The sequence below is a fragment of the Drosophila gunungcola genome (genome assembly GCF_025200985.1).
Source record: "Drosophila gunungcola strain Sukarami chromosome 2L unlocalized genomic scaffold, Dgunungcola_SK_2 000008F, whole genome shotgun sequence".
Lineage (NCBI taxonomy): Eukaryota > Metazoa > Arthropoda > Insecta > Diptera > Drosophilidae > Drosophila > Drosophila gunungcola.
The window spans coordinates 217,512-237,044 of NW_026453163.1; the positions used below are offsets into that span (position 1 = coordinate 217,512).

The following is a 19,533-nucleotide window of genomic DNA, read 5'->3' on the forward strand; positions in this document are numbered from 1 at the left end:
CTGGATCTAACTGAGATCTGTACCCCGGCCAGAGAGCATCCTTACAAGTGGCGCTAGAGCAGTGACACCGAGACTAGCTAGAGAATCATCCAAGTGGCTTAAAGACCAACTGCATAAAGAGAAGAGTCACCCGAAGAGTCGATTCATTAACAAAACGGCCGCTCACATCCGACCTCAGGAAGGACTTAGAAGACTTGAGAAGAAAGTTAACGCAGGAATTAAATCAAAGAAGACAATAAACAATGAGTAACCCCAAGAAATCCGATGGTGAGTACAAAGAACCCGATTTTATTAAGAATCCAGGTATAGGAGTCCGGTGGATAATCGCTCGCCGAAAAGATGAACTCAGCTCACTCGCCCTGGAGTTTGGTTTTAAAGCGGACGGTACCGTCGAAGAGACCAGGAAGGCGTTCGCTAGCCTCGTCAACACAGGGTCGTTTCCCCAAGCCCGAATCCTCCAGGAAGGAACGGTGAGACGGGACAATTCACGGAATCCCTTACCATTCCCATAGCTCCCGGTGCTACATCGATCGGGACTTCAGCCCGCCATCGAGAAATATACCCAGGATCGACACACGGCACCTGGATGCCGCCAGTAGACGCCCGCTTGCCCGCCGACCTACAAGGGTGAGACACACGGAGCAGAACGGCTCCCACTCAACATCTGCTCCCCGAGAAGATGCATAAGTGGAACTTACGGTTCGATGGGAGCACGGATCCGTTGACTCTCATCGCAGCGCTCGAGCGGCACGGTGGTTTGCACGAGCTACCTACAGTCGGCCTCATGGGGAACTTTCCAAAGGGAATTCCTCGATTTCTTCCTACCCCTCGGACCCACCTAAGGAGGAGCGGAGAGGATTTCACAACTTACCTGATCGAGCTTAGAACCAAGATGCTGCAAGCCGGCTATCGAGAAGAGAAAGAATTATACCGAGCATACGAAAACATGGCTCCAGAATACCAACTATACATTAAACGCAGTGAATTCGCGACTTTGACACAGTTAACCCATATGGCCACAGAACATGAGAGTGTCAAACAACTCGAGTCGACTCGGCGTGAGACAACAGTAACCATGGACATTAACCAAGAGAAACCCCAACTTCGCCGATCGCCGAACCCATTCCGGAATCCGGAGAATACAACGCAAACAGGACACGTGACCCACCAGATGATCGGGCAAGGAACCTCTCGGGTGGACATACAGCGGGCTTGTAACCGCTGCGGAGAGAACGGACATTTCCGACGGAACTGCCACAACCCAACTGTGGACGACCAGGAGTATTAACCATAGACATTAACCATTAACCGTCGAAATGCGTCGGGTAACTGGATGACTGAATGTGACGAAGCTCTGGCGAACCTCGGTTACGTTGGCAGGCACTACGGTACTCCTACCTATGTTGGTAATGCCCACCATGCTAGATCGCATAATACTCCCAAGCGGTAGGAGACCCTCTGCTACAGCCAGTACTTATAAAGCCGCGAGGCAGCCAGGAGGAAACGGTGCACCCTGTTGAGGTTGTGGCCCAATTGGGAACTGCCAGGCCAGGAAGAGCAGAGGTACTCAGCCATATGCCTACGCGGGCTACGACTCCGAACATCGACGCCGCCGCGCCCATTAGGATGGGAACGGCAGAACACGACGAGCAGCGACAGAGCACACCATTGAGTCCGGCCCAACAAGGCTTCATAGATCGAGAACTGGCCTTATTCGAGAGCTGCAGGGGGTGTCTCATGTCGCCGAGCACAATCTCGTCATGCGCGACGATAACCCCGTAAAACAAAGGTATTATACCCGGAACCCCGCGATGCAACATGTCATCGATGCCCAGAAGACGAACTGCTCCGTGACGGGGCCATCGAACCTTCCAGAAGCCCCCACAGCGCTCCCATCGTATTGGTCAAGAAGAATACTGGCGATTGGCGCATGTGTGTAGACTATCGTCACTTAAACGCACACTCAGTACCCGACGCTTGACTGGGTAAGCGTCGGTGCACCCTGGTGCACCCGAGAATCAACCACATTCTGGCGAATTTACGCCACGGCCGATACATATCCACTTTGGGCTTGAAAAACGGCTATTGGCAAACACCCATGGATAGGGATAGTCGCCAATATACGGCGTTCACGGTTCCTGGGAGAGGATTGTACCAATGGAAGGTCATGCCCTTTGCCAATGCCACGTTTCAACGTGCTATGGATAGAGTAATTGGTGTGGAGATGGAACCGGTCGCCTTCGCCTACCTAGACGACAGCCGTTCAATAATCTCTCGGAAGTCTTACGCAGATTGCGGGCGGCGAATTTAAGGATAAATCCAAAGAAGTTTTGCTTCTTCAAGCAGGAACTCGTTTACCTCGGCCATGTCATCAGCAGTGACGGAATTCAGACTGATCCCGAGATGTCTGCGATAAACGGGTTGAAGGTCCCCTCTAACCTAAAGGAGCTCCGTCAGTGGATCGGGATGGCCTCGTGGTATCGGAGATTATTCCCTAGCTTCGCGACTATCGTGCAACCGGTGACTGCGCTACTAAAGAGAGGACGGAAGTGGACCTGGGGACCGAAACAGCAAGCTGCCTTTGAAGAAATTAAAAGATGTCTGACTACTGTCCCCGTGTTAGGTTGTCTGGATTTTGACCATAAGATCATTTTGCAAACAGACGCGAGCGACTTCGGCTTGGTCGTAGTTTTATCCCAGGACACCGAAGGTCAAGAAAGGGTCATCGCATACGCTAGCCGCCGACTAACCCCCGCGGAACATAACTACACGACAACGGAGAAAGAGTGTCTGGCCATAATCTCAGCAATCAGGAAGATGCGGTGCTACCTGGAAGGGTACCGATTCGAAGTCGTTACCGACCATCTAGCTCTCAAGTGGCTAAATTCTATTTAGAGCCCTTCCGGCCGAATAGCGCGTTGGGCGCTAGAATTGCAGCAGTTTCAATTCGACATACGCCATCGACGAGGGAAATTGAACATCGTGGCCGACACACTTTCTCGACAGCCTTGTGAGGTACTTCAAGGCGCTGTCGAACTCGAGGAAATATACATGATGACCCCGAGAAGTTCGCCGACTACATGATCGAAAGCGACCAACTCTACAGGAACATGGGCTACCGAGCTGACGACGAGGACTACTTCCCGTAGAAGCTCTGTGTGTCCACTTCTCTTAGAGGCCGCGTCTTACATGAGTGCCACAATTCCTCGACCGCAGAACCCTTGGGAGTCCGAAAGACGATCACTCGTCTGACGCAAAGGTATGTATCGCAACGCTAAATACCATGTTCGCCATTGTGAGTCTTGTCAAAAGTTTAAGATGGAACAGACCAAAGCGGCAGGTAAAATGCTAACCCGTGTCGTCAGTGAACCTTTCGACATTCTCTGTGCGGACTTTGTAGGCCCACTACCCCGGTCGAAACACGGGAATTCTGAATTGATTCCACTCTTGGTGGAATTGATCCCACTCTGGAAAGCCCCCGCAACTCAAGTGCAGAAAGCATTTCGGGAACGCATAATCGGGAGAGTGCGCATCCCCCGGAAGTTCGTATGCGAAAATGGAACGCAATTCACGAGCCGGATCCTAAAGAACTATTTCACCAAGCTCGGCTTAGAAATCTAGTACACGGCTCCATTTTGTCCACAGGAGAATCCCACAGAAAGGACCATCCGCACTATGAAGACGCTGATATCCCAGCTGTTGGAAGGCGACCAGAGATCGTGGGCTAATATGTTGCCAGAAATATCCCTCGCGATCAATAGCAGTATATCGGATTCGACGGGGTATAGCCCCGCATTCCTCACTCAGGGACGGGAACCACGCTTGCCTGCGATGCTGTATGACGAACTACAGGTCCTGAAGACAAAGCGTCTCACCTCCAAGGAATCTTCGACAACGTAAGAGCGAATCTTCCGCGAGCGTTTCTAGACCAGGCGAGACATTTCAACCTACGAAGGAAAGAATGGAGACCAACGCTCGGGGGTCAGGTCTAACTGCGACAGCAGCCAAACTTGCTCAAACTATACTACGCAGAAGCCACTCCAGATAGGATCGACGACAGCATCGCCGGGCTGAGTAACCCGACACAGTAAGCAGCATGCAGCCGCAAAATAGTTTTAAAAACCATTTTATAACCATTGTATAAGCCTCGTATAACCATTGCAATAGATTAAGACTACCGAGTCCTTTGTTAGCTACACCGTCAAGTAGGGAGCTCGAAGGATAGGGCGATACCAATAAGCTTAGTTAACCGGTTCATCATCACTATCAAAAGCAACATGCGCCTCTATATCGCGCCACTGGAAGAAGAAGGTGTACGTTACAATTATTAGTAGTATGTAAGATTGTAGTTGTAAGTGACATATTCTGAATACTAAGTATTAAGTTGAGACAGAACATTAAATCATAGCTAAGTTCCAAGCCCGAGTGGCAACGCTAGCCGATGTTTAGCATGGTCATTGAAAGTATTGTACTAGAAAGTAAGGAATATACCAGAAATCCCGAAGGTGAGAAAAAGGGAGCTTGGGGGAAGGTGGTCACACAACGAGGGAGTTTCCGGTCTCTTGTGTCGGAATGGTAAGACGGGACAGACGCGTGTTCCGCGGTAATATTTCTTATAATTTCGAGGTACCACGCCGCGATCCCGCAACGGCACGCTTACAAAAACTAACAAGTGGATTGATCAGTGCTCCAAGGTTAATGTTCCTCTCCGTCGAAAGAAGACGGTGTAGCGGACACGTAGGAGATATTAAATGAATAAAATCTATGAAAATAAAGAAATGTGTGAATGTGGACTCTTTCGTTCGTGATTTTATTCGTAGTTGATCGGTAGTTTCCCTCCTCGTAGTGCACGCGTGGACGCCCGTCCCGACGGGTATAATACCCTAGCTTTCCTCCTGTGACCTGTACGTGGACACCCATTCCGTCTGGTCTAATACCCTAGCTTCCCTCCTCTTAGTACTTGCGACCCGCACGTGGACACCCGTCCCGACTGTTCTACTACCATAGCTTTCCTCCTCGTAGTGCATGCGACCTGCGCGTGAGCATCAATCCCGACCGGTTGTAAGTGACATATTCTGAATACTAAGTATTAAGTTGAGACAGAACATTAAATCATAGCTAAGTTCCAAGCCCGAGTGGCAACGCTAGCCGATATTTAGCATGGTCATAGAAAATACTAGAAAGTAAGGAATATACCAGAAATACCGAAGGTGAGAAAAAGGGAGCTTGGGGAAGGTGGTCACACAACGAGGCAATTTTCGGTCTCTCCCGCGGTAATTTTTCTTATAATTCGAGAAACCACGTCGCGATCGCGCGACTGTACGCGACATAAGCAAGTGGATTGATCAGAGCTCCAAGGTTAAAGTATATAATTCCTTTCCGTCGAAAGAAGACGGTGTAGCGGACTCGTAGGAGGATATTAAATGAAAAAAATCTATGAAAATAATGAAATGTGTGAAAGTGGAATCTTTCGTTCGTGATTTTATTCGTAGTTGATCGGTAGTTTCCCTCCTCGTAGTGCACTCGACCCATACGTAGACTATCGGGACGGGACTGGTATAATACCCTAGCTTTCCTCCTCGTAGTGCATGTGACCTGTATGTGGACACCCATTCCGTCTGGTCTAATACCCTAGCTTCCCTCCTCGTAGTACTTGCGACCCGCACGTGGACACCCGTCCCGACTGTTCTACTACCCTAGCTTTCCTCCTCGTAGTGCATGCGACCTGCGCGTGAGCATCAATCCCGACCGGTCGATCGTGTCACCATCCTTTTCCCTTCAATCTGCCTCCGCCCGACAAATTCTACCCGGCTTGGCCTCGCCCGAAGGTCCACCCCGGTGGATTTTTGGCCTCCGACAATCACAGAAGTGATCAGTGACATCACCCACCATTCCCACTCTTGCGAAATAGTTTTCCCCGGCTTGGCCTCGCCCGAAAGTCCAGCCCGGTGGATTTTACGCCTCTTACACACGAGGCTTAGACGCCCTCAAAGTTGTTCTCCCGGCTCAGCCTCGCCCGAAGGTCCAGCCCGTTGGATTTTTAACTCCGGAATAGGACCCGATGAGATCAACTTCGTCATAGCTCTCTCTCACGACATCCATAAGAACCTTCGGCGTGACTCCCCAAACTACTCATTTACTCGTTGAATGAAACTCTCTAGACCGGTGTTTCGGTGATTTACAAATTTCTTGTAGAGGACTTCTGGATCTAACTGAGATCTGTACCCCGGCCAGAGAGCATCCTTACAAGTGGCGCTAGAGCAGTGACACCGAGACTAGCTAGAGAATCATCCAAGTGGCTTAAAGACCAACTGCATAAAGAGAAGAGTCACCCGAAGAGTCGATTCATTAACAAAACGGCCGCTCACATCCGACCTCAGGAAGGACTTAGAAGACTTGAGAAGAAAGTTAACGCAGGAATTAAATCAAAGAAGACAATAAACAATGAGTAACCCCAAGAAATCCGATGGTGAGTACAAAGAACCCGATTTTATTAAGAATCCAGGTATAGGAGTCCGGTGGATAATCGCTCGCCGAAAAGATGAACTCAGCTCACTCGCCCTGGAGTTTGGTTTTAAAGCGGACGGTACCGTCGAAGAGACCAGGAAGGCGTTCGCTAGCCTCGTCAACACAGGGTCGTTTCCCCAAGCCCGAATCCTCCAGGAAGGAACGGTGAGACGGGACAATTCACGGAATCCCTTACCATTCCCATAGCTCCCGGTGCTACATCGATCGGGACTTCAGCCCGCCATCGAGAAATATACCCAGGATCGACACACGGCACCTGGATGCCGCCAGTAGACGCCCGCTTGCCCGCCGACCTACAAGGGTGAGACACACGGAGCAGAACGGCTCCCACTCAACATCTGCTCCCCGAGAAGATGCATAAGTGGAACTTACGGTTCGATGGGAGCACGGATCCGTTGACTCTCATCGCAGCGCTCGAGCGGCACGGTGGTTTGCACGAGCTACCTACAGTCGGCCTCATGGGGAACTTTCCAAAGGGAATTCCTCGATTTCTTCCTACCCCTCGGACCCACCTAAGGAGGAGCGGAGAGGATTTCACAACTTACCTGATCGAGCTTAGAACCAAGATGCTGCAAGCCGGCTATCGAGAAGAGAAAGAATTATACCGAGCATACGAAAACATGGCTCCAGAATACCAACTATACATTAAACGCAGTGAATTCGCGACTTTGACACAGTTAACCCATATGGCCACAGAACATGAGAGTGTCAAACAACTCGAGTCGACTCGGCGTGAGACAACAGTAACCATGGACATTAACCAAGAGAAACCCCAACTTCGCCGATCGCCGAACCCATTCCGGAATCCGGAGAATACAACGCAAACAGGACACGTGACCCACCAGATGATCGGGCAAGGAACCTCTCGGGTGGACATACAGCGGGCTTGTAACCGCTGCGGAGAGAACGGACATTTCCGACGGAACTGCCACAACCCAACTGTGGACGACCAGGAGTATTAACCATAGACATTAACCATTTACCGTCGAAATGCGTCGGGTAACTGGATGACTGAATGTGACGAAGCTCTGGCGAACCTCGGTTACGTTGGCAGGCACTACGGTACTCCTACCTATGTTGGTAATGCCCACCATGCTAGATCGCATAATACTCCCAAGCGGTAGGAGACCCTCTGCTACAGCCAGTACTTATAAAGCCGCGAGGCAGCCAGGAGGAAACGGTGCACCCCGTTGAGGTTGTGGCCCAATTGGGAACTGCCAGGCCAGGAAGAGCAGAGGTACTCAGCCATATGCCTACGCGGGCTACGACTCCGAACATCGACGCCGCCGCGCCCATTAGGATGGGAACGGCAGAACACGACGAGCAGCGACAGAGCACACCATTGAGTCCGGCCCAACAAGGCTTCATAGATCGAGAACTGGCCTTATTCGAGAGCTGCAGGGGGTGTCTCATGTCGCCGAGCACAATCTCGTCATGCGCGACGATAACCCCGTAAAACAAAGGTATTATACCCGGAACCCCGCGATGCAACATGTCATCGATGCCCAGAAGACGAACTGCTCCGTGACGGGGCCATCGAACCTTCCAGAAGCCCCCACAGCGCTCCCATCGTATTGGTCAAGAAGAATACTGGCGATTGGCGCATGTGTGTAGACTATCGTCACTTAAACGCACACTCAGTACCCGACGCTTGACTGGGTAAGCGTCGGTGCACCCTGGTGCACCCGAGAATCAACCACATTCTGGCGAATTTACGCCACGGCCGATACATATCCACTTTGGGCTTGAAAAACGGCTATTGGCAAACACCCATGGATAGGGATAGTCGCCAATATACGGCGTTCACGGTTCCTGGGAGAGGATTGTACCAATGGAAGGTCATGCCCTTTGCCAATGCCACGTTTCAACGTGCTATGGATAGAGTAATTGGTGTGGAGATGGAACCGGTCGCCTTCGCCTACCTAGACGACAGCCGTTCAATAATCTCTCGGAAGTCTTACGCAGATTGCGGGCGGCGAATTTAAGGATAAATCCAAAGAAGTTTTGCTTCTTCAAGCAGGAACTCGTTTACCTCGGCCATGTCATCAGCAGTGACGGAATTCAGACTGATCCCGAGATGTCTGCGATAAACGGGTTGAAGGTCCCCTCTAACCTAAAGGAGCTCCGTCAGTGGATCGGGATGGCCTCGTGGTATCGGAGATTATTCCCTAGCTTCGCGACTATCGTGCAACCGGTGACTGCGCTACTAAAGAGAGGACGGAAGTGGACCTGGGGACCGAAACAGCAAGCTGCCTTTGAAGAAATTAAAAGATGTCTGACTACTGTCCCCGTGTTAGGTTGTCTGGATTTTGACCATAAGATCATTTTGCAAACAGACGCGAGCGACTTCGGCTTGGTCGTAGTTTTATCCCAGGACACCGAAGGTCAAGAAAGGGTCATCGCATACGCTAGCCGCCGACTAACCCCCGCGGAACATAACTACACGACAACGGAGAAAGAGTGTCTGGCCATAATCTCAGCAATCAGGAAGATGCGGTGCTACCTGGAAGGGTACCGATTCGAAGTCGTTACCGACCATCTAGCTCTCAAGTGGCTAAATTCTATTTAGAGCCCTTCCGGCCGAATAGCGCGTTGGGCGCTAGAATTGCAGCAGTTTCAATTCGACATACGCCATCGACGAGGGAAATTGAACATCGTGGCCGACACACTTTCTCGACAGCCTTGTGAGGTACTTCAAGGCGCTGTCGAACTCGAGGAAATATACATGATGACCCCGAGAAGTTCGCCGACTACATGATCGAAAGCGACCAACTCTACAGGAACATGGGCTACCGAGCTGACGACGAGGACTACTTCCCGTAGAAGCTCTGTGTGTCCACTTCTCTTAGAGGCCGCGTCTTACATGAGTGCCACAATTCCTCGACCGCAGAACCCTTGGGAGTCCGAAAGACGATCACTCGTCTGACGCAAAGGTATGTATCGCAACGCTAAATACCATGTTCGCCATTGTGAGTCTTGTCAAAAGTTTAAGATGGAACAGACCAAAGCGGCAGGTAAAATGCTAACCCGTGTCGTCAGTGAACCTTTCGACATTCTCTGTGCGGACTTTGTAGGCCCACTACCCCGGTCGAAACACGGGAATTCTAGAATTGATTCCACTCTTGGTGGAATTGATCCCACTCTGGAAAGCCCCCGCAGCTCAAGTGCAGAAAGCATTTCGGGAACGCATAATCGGGAGAGTGCGCATCCCCCGGAAGTTCGTATGCGAAAATGGAACGCAATTCACGAGCCGGATCCTAAAGAACTATTCCACCAAGCTCGGCTTAGAAATCCAGTACACGGCTCCATTTTGTCCACAGGAGAATCCCACAGAAAGGACCATCCGCACTATGAAGACGCTGATATCCCAGCTGTTGGAAGGCGACCAGAGATCGTGGGCTAATATGTTGCCAGAAATATCCCTCGCGATCAATAGCAGTATATCGGATTCGACGGGGTATAGCCCCGCATTCCTCACTCAGGGACGGGAACCACGCTTGCCTGCGATGCTGTATGACGAACTACAGGTCCTGAAGACAAAGCGTCTCACCTCCAAGGAATCTTCGACAACGTAAGAGCGAATCTTCCGCGAGCGTTTCTAGACCAGGCGAGACATTTCAACCTACGAAGGAAAGAATGGAGACCAACGCTCGGGGGTCAGGTCTAACTGCGACAGCAGCCAAACTTGCTCAAACTATACTACGCAGAAGCCACTCCAGATAGGATCGACGACAGCATCGCCGGGCTGAGTAACCCGACACAGTAAGCAGCATGCAGCCGCAAAATAGTTTTAAAAACCATTTTATAACCATTGTATAAGCCTCGTATAACCATTGCAATAGATTAAGACTACCGAGTCCTTTGTTAGCTACACCGTCAAGTAGGGAGCTCGAAGGATAGGGCGATACCAATAAGCTTAGTTAACCGGTTCATCATCACTATCAAAAGCAACATGCGCCTCTATATCGCGCCACTGGAAGAAGAAGGTGTACGTTACAATTATTAGTAGTATGTAAGATTGTAGTTGTAAGTGACATATTCTGAATACTAAGTATTAAGTTGAGACAGAACATTAAATCATAGCTAAGTTCCAAGCCCGAGTGGCAACGCTAGCCGATGTTTAGCATGGTCATTGAAAGTATTGTACTAGAAAGTAAGGAATATACCAGAAATCCCGAAGGTGAGAAAAAGGGAGCTTGGGGGAAGGTGGTCACACAACGAGGGAGTTTCCGGTCTCTTGTGTCGGAATGGTAAGACGGGACAGACGCGTGTTCCGCGGTAATATTTCTTATAATTTCGAGGTACCACGCCGCGATCCCGCAACGGCACGCTACAAAAACTAACAAGTGGATTGATCAGTGCTCCAAGGTTAATGTTCCTCTCCGTCGAAAGAAGACGGTGTAGCGGACACGTAGGAGATATTAAATGAATAAAATCTATGAAAATAAAGAAATGTGTGAATGTGGACTCTTTCGTTCGTGATTTTATTCGTAGTTGATCGGTAGTTTCCCTCCTCGTAGTGCACGCGTGGACGCCCGTCCCGACGGGTATAATACCCTAGCTTTCCTCCTCGTAGTGCATGTGACCTGTACGTGGACACCCATTCCGTCTGGTCTAATACCCTAGCTTCCCTCCTCGTAGTACTTGCGACCCGCACGTGGACACCCGTCCCGACTGTTCTACTACCCTAGCTTTCCTCCTCGTAGTGCATGCGACCTGCGCGTGAGCATCAATCCCGACCGGTCGATCGTGTCACCATCCTTTTCCCTTCAATCTGCCTCCGCCCGACAAATTCTACCCGGCTTGGCCTCGCCCGAAGGTCCACCCCGGTGGATTTTTGGCCTCCGACAATCACAGAAGTGATCAGTGACATCACCCACCATTCCCACTCTTGCGAAATAGTTTTCCCCGGCTTGGCCTCGCCCGAAAGTCCAGCCCGGTGGATTTTACGCCTCTTACACACGAGGCTTAGACGCCCTCAAAGTTGTTCTCCCGGCTCAGCCTCGCCCGAAGGTCCAGCCCGTTGGATTTTTAACTCCGGAATAGGACCCGATGAGATCAACTTCGTCATAGCTCTCTCTCACGACATCCATAAGAACCTTCGGCGTGACTCCCCAAACTACTCATTTACTCGTTGAATGAAACTCTCTAGACCGGTGTTTCGGTGATTTACAAATTTCTTGTAGAGGACTTCTGGATCTAACTGAGATCTGTACCCCGGCCAGAGAGCATCCTTACAAGTGGCGCTAGAGCAGTGACACCGAGACTAGCTAGAGAATCATCCAAGTGGCTTAAAGACCAACTGCATAAAGAGAAGAGTCACCCGAAGAGTCGATTCATTAACAAAACGGCCGCTCACATCCGACCTCAGGAAGGACTTAGAAGACTTGAGAAGAAAGTTAACGCAGGAATTAAATCAAAGAAGACAATAAACAATGAGTAACCCCAAGAAATCCGATGGTGAGTACAAAGAACCCGATTTTATTAAGAATCCAGGTATAGGAGTCCGGTGGATAATCGCTCGCCGAAAAGATGAACTCAGCTCACTCGCCCTGGAGTTTGGTTTTAAAGCGGACGGTACCGTCGAAGAGACCAGGAAGGCGTTCGCTAGCCTCGTCAACACAGGGTCGTTTCCCCAAGCCCGAATCCTCCAGGAAGGAACGGTGAGACGGGACAATTCACGGAATCCCTTACCATTCCCATAGCTCCCGGTGCTACATCGATCGGGACTTCAGCCCGCCATCGAGAAATATACCCAGGATCGACACACGGCACCTGGATGCCGCCAGTAGACGCCCGCTTGCCCGCCGACCTACAAGGGTGAGACACACGGAGCAGAACGGCTCCCACTCAACATCTGCTCCCCGAGAAGATGCATAAGTGGAACTTACGGTTCGATGGGAGCACGGATCCGTTGACTCTCATCGCAGCGCTCGAGCGGCACGGTGGTTTGCACGAGCTACCTACAGTCGGCCTCATGGGGAACTTTCCAAAGGGAATTCCTCGATTTCTTCCTACCCCTCGGACCCACCTAAGGAGGAGCGGAGAGGATTTCACAACTTACCTGATCGAGCTTAGAACCAAGATGCTGCAAGCCGGCTATCGAGAAGAGAAAGAATTATACCGAGCATACGAAAACATGGCTCCAGAATACCAACTATACATTAAACGCAGTGAATTCGCGACTTTGACACAGTTAACCCATATGGCCACAGAACATGAGAGTGTCAAACAACTCGAGTCGACTCGGCGTGAGACAACAGTAACCATGGACATTAACCAAGAGAAACCCCAACTTCGCCGATCGCCGAACCCATTCCGGAATCCGGAGAATACAACGCAAACAGGACACGTGACCCACCAGATGATCGGGCAAGGAACCTCTCGGGTGGACATACAGCGGGCTTGTAACCGCTGCGGAGAGAACGGACATTTCCGACGGAACTGCCACAACCCAACTGTGGACGACCAGGAGTATTAACCATAGACATTAACCATTAACCGTCGAAATGCGTCGGGTAACTGGATGACTGAATGTGACGAAGCTCTGGCGAACCTCGGTTACGTTGGCAGGCACTACGGTACTCCTACCTATGTTGGTAATGCCCACCATGCTAGATCGCATAATACTCCCAAGCGGTAGGAGACCCTCTGCTACAGCCAGTACTTATAAAGCCGCGAGGCAGCCAGGAGGAAACGGTGCACCCTGTTGAGGTTGTGGCCCAATTGGGAACTGCCAGGCCAGGAAGAGCAGAGGTACTCAGCCATATGCCTACGCGGGCTACGACTCCGAACATCGACGCCGCCGCGCCCATTAGGATGGGAACGGCAGAACACGACGAGCAGCGACAGAGCACACCATTGAGTCCGGCCCAACAAGGCTTCATAGATCGAGAACTGGCCTTATTCGAGAGCTGCAGGGGGTGTCTCATGTCGCCGAGCACAATCTCGTCATGCGCGACGATAACCCCGTAAAACAAAGGTATTATACCCGGAACCCCGCGATGCAACATGTCATCGATGCCCAGAAGACGAACTGCTCCGTGACGGGGCCATCGAACCTTCCAGAAGCCCCCACAGCGCTCCCATCGTATTGGTCAAGAAGAATACTGGCGATTGGCGCATGTGTGTAGACTATCGTCACTTAAACGCACACTCAGTACCCGACGCTTGACTGGGTAAGCGTCGGTGCACCCTGGTGCACCCGAGAATCAACCACATTCTGGCGAATTTACGCCACGGCCGATACATATCCACTTTGGGCTTGAAAAACGGCTATTGGCAAACACCCATGGATAGGGATAGTCGCCAATATACGGCGTTCACGGTTCCTGGGAGAGGATTGTACCAATGGAAGGTCATGCCCTTTGCCAATGCCACGTTTCAACGTGCTATGGATAGAGTAATTGGTGTGGAGATGGAACCGGTCGCCTTCGCCTACCTAGACGACAGCCGTTCAATAATCTCTCGGAAGTCTTACGCAGATTGCGGGCGGCGAATTTAAGGATAAATCCAAAGAAGTTTTGCTTCTTCAAGCAGGAACTCGTTTACCTCGGCCATGTCATCAGCAGTGACGGAATTCAGACTGATCCCGAGATGTCTGCGATAAACGGGTTGAAGGTCCCCTCTAACCTAAAGGAGCTCCGTCAGTGGATCGGGATGGCCTCGTGGTATCGGAGATTATTCCCTAGCTTCGCGACTATCGTGCAACCGGTGACTGCGCTACTAAAGAGAGGACGGAAGTGGACCTGGGGACCGAAACAGCAAGCTGCCTTTGAAGAAATTAAAAGATGTCTGACTACTGTCCCCGTGTTAGGTTGTCTGGATTTTGACCATAAGATCATTTTGCAAACAGACGCGAGCGACTTCGGCTTGGTCGTAGTTTTATCCCAGGACACCGAAGGTCAAGAAAGGGTCATCGCATACGCTAGCCGCCGACTAACCCCCGCGGAACATAACTACACGACAACGGAGAAAGAGTGTCTGGCCATAATCTCAGCAATCAGGAAGATGCGGTGCTACCTGGAAGGGTACCGATTCGAAGTCGTTACCGACCATCTAGCTCTCAAGTGGCTAAATTCTATTTAGAGCCCTTCCGGCCGAATAGCGCGTTGGGCGCTAGAATTGCAGCAGTTTCAATTCGACATACGCCATCGACGAGGGAAATTGAACATCGTGGCCGACACACTTTCTCGACAGCCTTGTGAGGTACTTCAAGGCGCTGTCGAACTCGAGGAAATATACATGATGACCCCGAGAAGTTCGCCGACTACATGATCGAAAGCGACCAACTCTACAGGAACATGGGCTACCGAGCTGACGACGAGGACTACTTCCCGTAGAAGCTCTGTGTGTCCACTTCTCTTAGAGGCCGCGTCTTACATGAGTGCCACAATTCCTCGACCGCAGAACCCTTGGGAGTCCGAAAGACGATCACTCGTCTGACGCAAAGGTATGTATCGCAACGCTAAATACCATGTTCGCCATTGTGAGTCTTGTCAAAAGTTTAAGATGGAACAGACCAAAGCGGCAGGTAAAATGCTAACCCGTGTCGTCAGTGAACCTTTCGACATTCTCTGTGCGGACTTTGTAGGCCCACTACCCCGGTCGAAACACGGGAATTCTAGAATTGATTCCACTCTTGGTGGAATTGATCCCACTCTGGAAAGCCCCCGCAGCTCAAGTGCAGAAAGCATTTCGGGAACGCATAATCGGGAGAGTGCGCATCCCCCGGAAGTTCGTATGCGAAAATGGAACGCAATTCACGAGCCGGATCCTAAAGAACTATTTCACCAAGCTCGGCTTAGAAATCCAGTACACGGCTCCATTTTGTCCACAGGAGAATCCCACAGAAAGGACCATCCGCACTATGAAGACGCTGATATCCCAGCTGTTGGAAGGCGACCAGAGATCGTGGGCTAATATGTTGCCAGAAATATCCCTCGCGATCAATAGCAGTATATCGGATTCGACGGGGTATAGCCCCGCATTCCTCACTCAGGGACGGGAACCACGCTTGCCTGCGATGCTGTATGACGAACTACAGGTCCTGATAACAAAGCGTCTCACCTCCAAGGAATCTTCGACAACGTAAGAGCGAATCTTCCGCGAGCGTTTCTAGACCAGGCGAGACATTTCAACCTACGAAGGAAAGAATGGAGACCAACGCTCGGGGGTCAGGTCTAACTGCGACAGCAGCCAAACTTGCTCAAACTATACTACGCAGAAGCCACTCCAGATAGGATCGACGACAGCATCGCCGGGCTGAGTAACCCGACACAGTAAGCAGCATGCAGCCGCAAAATAGTTTTAAAAACCATTGTATAACCATTGTATAAGCCTCGTATAACCATTGCAATAGATTAAGACTACCGAGTCCTTTGTTAGCTACACCGTCAAGTAGGGAGCTCGAAGGATAGGGCGATACCAATAAGCTTAGTTAACCGGTTCATCATCACTATCAAAAGCAACATGCGCCTCTATATCGCGCCACTGGAAGAAGAAGGTGTACGTTACAATTATTAGTAGTATGTAAGATTGTAGTTGTAAGTGACATATTCTGAATACTAAGTATTAAGTTGAGACAGAACATTAAATCATAGCTAAGTTCCAAGCCCGAGTGGCAACGCTAGCCGATATTTAGCATGGTCATAGAAAATACTAGAAATTAAGGAATATACCAGAAATACCGAAGGTGAGAAAAAGGGAGCTTGGGGAAGGTGGTCACACAACGAGGCAATTTTCGGTCTCTTGTGTCGGAATGGTTAGACGAGACAGACGCGTCTCCCGCGGTAATTTTTCTTATAATTCGAGAAACCACGTCGCGATCGCGCGACTGTACGCGACATAAGCAAGTGGATTGATCAGAGCTCCAAGGTTAAAGTATATAATTCCTTTCCGTCGAAAGAAGACGGTGTAGCGGACTCGTAGGAGGATATTAAATGAAAAAAATCTATGAAAATAATGAAATGTGTGAAAGTGGAATCTTTCGTTCGTGATTTTATTCGTAGTTGATCGGTAGTTTCCCTCCTCGTAGTGCACTCGACCCATACGTAGACTATCGGGACGGGACTGGTATAATACCCTAGCTTTCCTCCTCGTAGTGCATGTGACCTGTATGTGGACACCCATTCCGTCTGGTCTAATACCCTAGCTTCCCTCCTCGTAGTACTTGCGACCCGCACGTGGACACCCGTCCCGACTGTTCTACTACCCTAGCTTTCCTCCTCGTAGTGCATGCGACCTGCGCGTGAGCATCAATCCCGACCGGTCGATCGTGTCACCATCCTTTTCCCTTCAATCTGCCTCCGCCCGACAAATTCTACCCGGCTTGGCCTCGCCCGAAGGTCCACCCCGGTGGATTTTTGGCCTCCGACAATCACAGAAGTGATCAGTGACATCACCCACCATTCCCACTCTTGCGAAATAGTTTTCCCCGGCTTGGCCTCGCCCGAAAGTCCAGCCCGGTGGATTTTACGCCTCTTACACGAGGCTTAGACGCCCGCAAAGTTGTTCTCCCGGCTCAGCCTCGCCCGAAGGTCCAGCCCGTTGGATTTTTAACTCCGGAATAGGACCTGATGAGATGAACTCCGTCATAGCTCTCTCTCACGACATCCATAAGAACCTTCGGCGTGACTCCCCAAACTACTCATTTACTCGTTGAATGAAACTCTCTAGTCCGGTGTTTCGGTGATTTACAAATTTCTTGTAGAGGACTTCTGGATCTGACTGAGATCTGTACCCCGGCCAGAGAGCATCCTTACACCATAGAATGACAACCTATGGGAAAGTTTCATGCAGATAGCTTTAAAACTGAGAGAATAGTTTGCGTAGAAACGGACGGACAGAGGGACAGACGGACATGGCTAGATCGACTGTCCTAGTAATGCTGATCAAGAATTTATATATTTAATAAAGTCGGAAAGGTATCCTTAACTGCGTTGCAAACTTCTGACTGAAATTATAATACTCTCTGTAAGGGTATAATAAACTGTTCGTAGTAGCTAAAAAATAATAATAAAATGCTTTTTAAGAAATTATTGCCGTTAATGATAAGAATTGCTCAATTGCTTGGTGCAACACCAAATCAAAATTTAAAAGCATATTTACAATTAAGGCACTGCTTGATCGAAGCTGAAAATGTTTTAATTTATAAGAAATATTTTTTTGCATTTAAGGGTAAGAATTGCACACCTTTAAACGTTAAAATTAGGGGGACGTGTCTCTGGGCTTCAATGAATCCGTCAATAAATGAGGCTAAAAATGTAGGGTAATAATTCCATTACGGTCAGAAACGTCCTAACTGATTTGTCAAAATATAAGTTACAGAATAGCACTAATTTCTAGTTTAACAATTGGATTTGTAAAATTAATTTTAAGGTAAAATGTTTACGTTTGTGTTAAAGTAGTAGGTAAAATTAGTAACTATCGTATTTAAATAAACGATTGTTAAAAATAATGGTAAAGTTTATGATGCTGAATAAAAACAAATTAATTTTATGAACTTGACTTTCATGTAAACTACTTTGAAGACATAAATTTGTTTCAACCTCAATACAGTCTACAGTCCCTGGTGTTAAAATTCATAAAGGGTGTTAAAATTTGGGTGTTCATAAAATTCAGCAAAAATATACTGAAAATTTTCAGCAGCCTCTGCGTTGCTGAACTGCTCAAATTTCAGCAAGTTGAATTTGTATGAAACAGCTGACAAATTTCAGTATATTCTGCCGAATTTGCAGCAATTCTGAAATTCAGTCGTTTCGGGAATACCCGAATTAATCTTACGATTTAAAAATGTAATTTTACAAAAATTAAATGACAACCAGGCAATAAATTAAAAAAAAATAAATAAATTATAGTTTGTATTTACCTTTGGAGGAAGATGGGATTACTCTTTCTGGTGCTATAAAGGGATGCTTGTCGTAATTGGGATCCTCAACTTCTTGACATCGGTACGAAAGATTCCGAAGTATACATACGCAATTTTCAACTGTTTTATTTCCAATATTATTTTTCTCAATAGCTGTTCTTACAACATAAAGAAGGCATTCTACTAATTGTTCACAATTTCGAAGACATCCTCTTGCATGTTCTCCAGCAGAACTGACATTTCGTAAAACACCAGAAGCATTTCGAAATACCGTAGAAAAACACGTATCTCCACAACAAACAGCATCCCAACCGGAATGCGGCTTGATAACGCTGCAGACTACAGCAGCAAGTGCTTCATCAATAATTGACCGTTTCAAGTCTTCACAGGACGACATATTCCATAAAACTCCAGTCACCAATTCTTTCACTTCTGTTTCTTGAGTCCGGCAAAGAAGATGAACCAAGGCGTCTATTCCACCAGCGTTCTTTATTCCACGTTTGTTTTCATCATTTTGTCTGCCGTAAGATAAATTTCGCAGGGCACCACACGCATTTCTAAAAGAACAGAGAAATCTAAAGTTAGTAAAAGTTTAAGCTTCTATATCAGAAACATTTTTTTTATTTAAAAACGGGAATTAAAATTACATTTGGTGTACATTAATTAAAGTAAATTAAAACAAGGAAGCAATCTTCGGCAAGCCGAAGTTTGGTTTATACCCTTGCAACTTTACGAAAAATTTGTATTGCTTTATGTTTAACAGCAGTGACGCTATTATTTGCTGCAAAATTTTTTTGATCGTTCCTAGGGCAGCTATATAATATATCTTTTATGATATCGTCGTCCGATTCTAACAAAATTAAAAAGGCAATGTAGAATATTAATAAACAAGAAAACAAGAAATTATATTTTTTTTTGGAGCTTTTCGGATCCGCCAACTCAGAAAATAATTATTTTTTAAATACTTTGCGATAGGCTAACGTGTAAATTGTATTATTACCTTATTCTTTGAAGTTTTATGAACAAACCGCATAATAAAATTGATTATAATAAAATGCTTGCCTTTTAAAATTTTATTTTGCGGTTGCACCTTAGAATCGGTTCTAGAATTCGGATTTAATGGTAAGCTGCATGGG

General features: G+C 48.5%; 1 protein-coding gene across 1 annotated transcript in view; it reads right to left on the reverse strand.

Annotated features, from left to right (window-relative positions):
- Window positions 1-19,533, reverse strand: part of LOC128253376 (catenin delta-2) — a 113,188-nt gene that overhangs the window by 40,126 nt on the left and 53,529 nt on the right. The window contains 1 exon segment of the mRNA XM_052981723.1: window positions 18,398-18,954. Coding sequence (XP_052837683.1) covers window positions 18,398-18,954 — 557 coding nt within the window.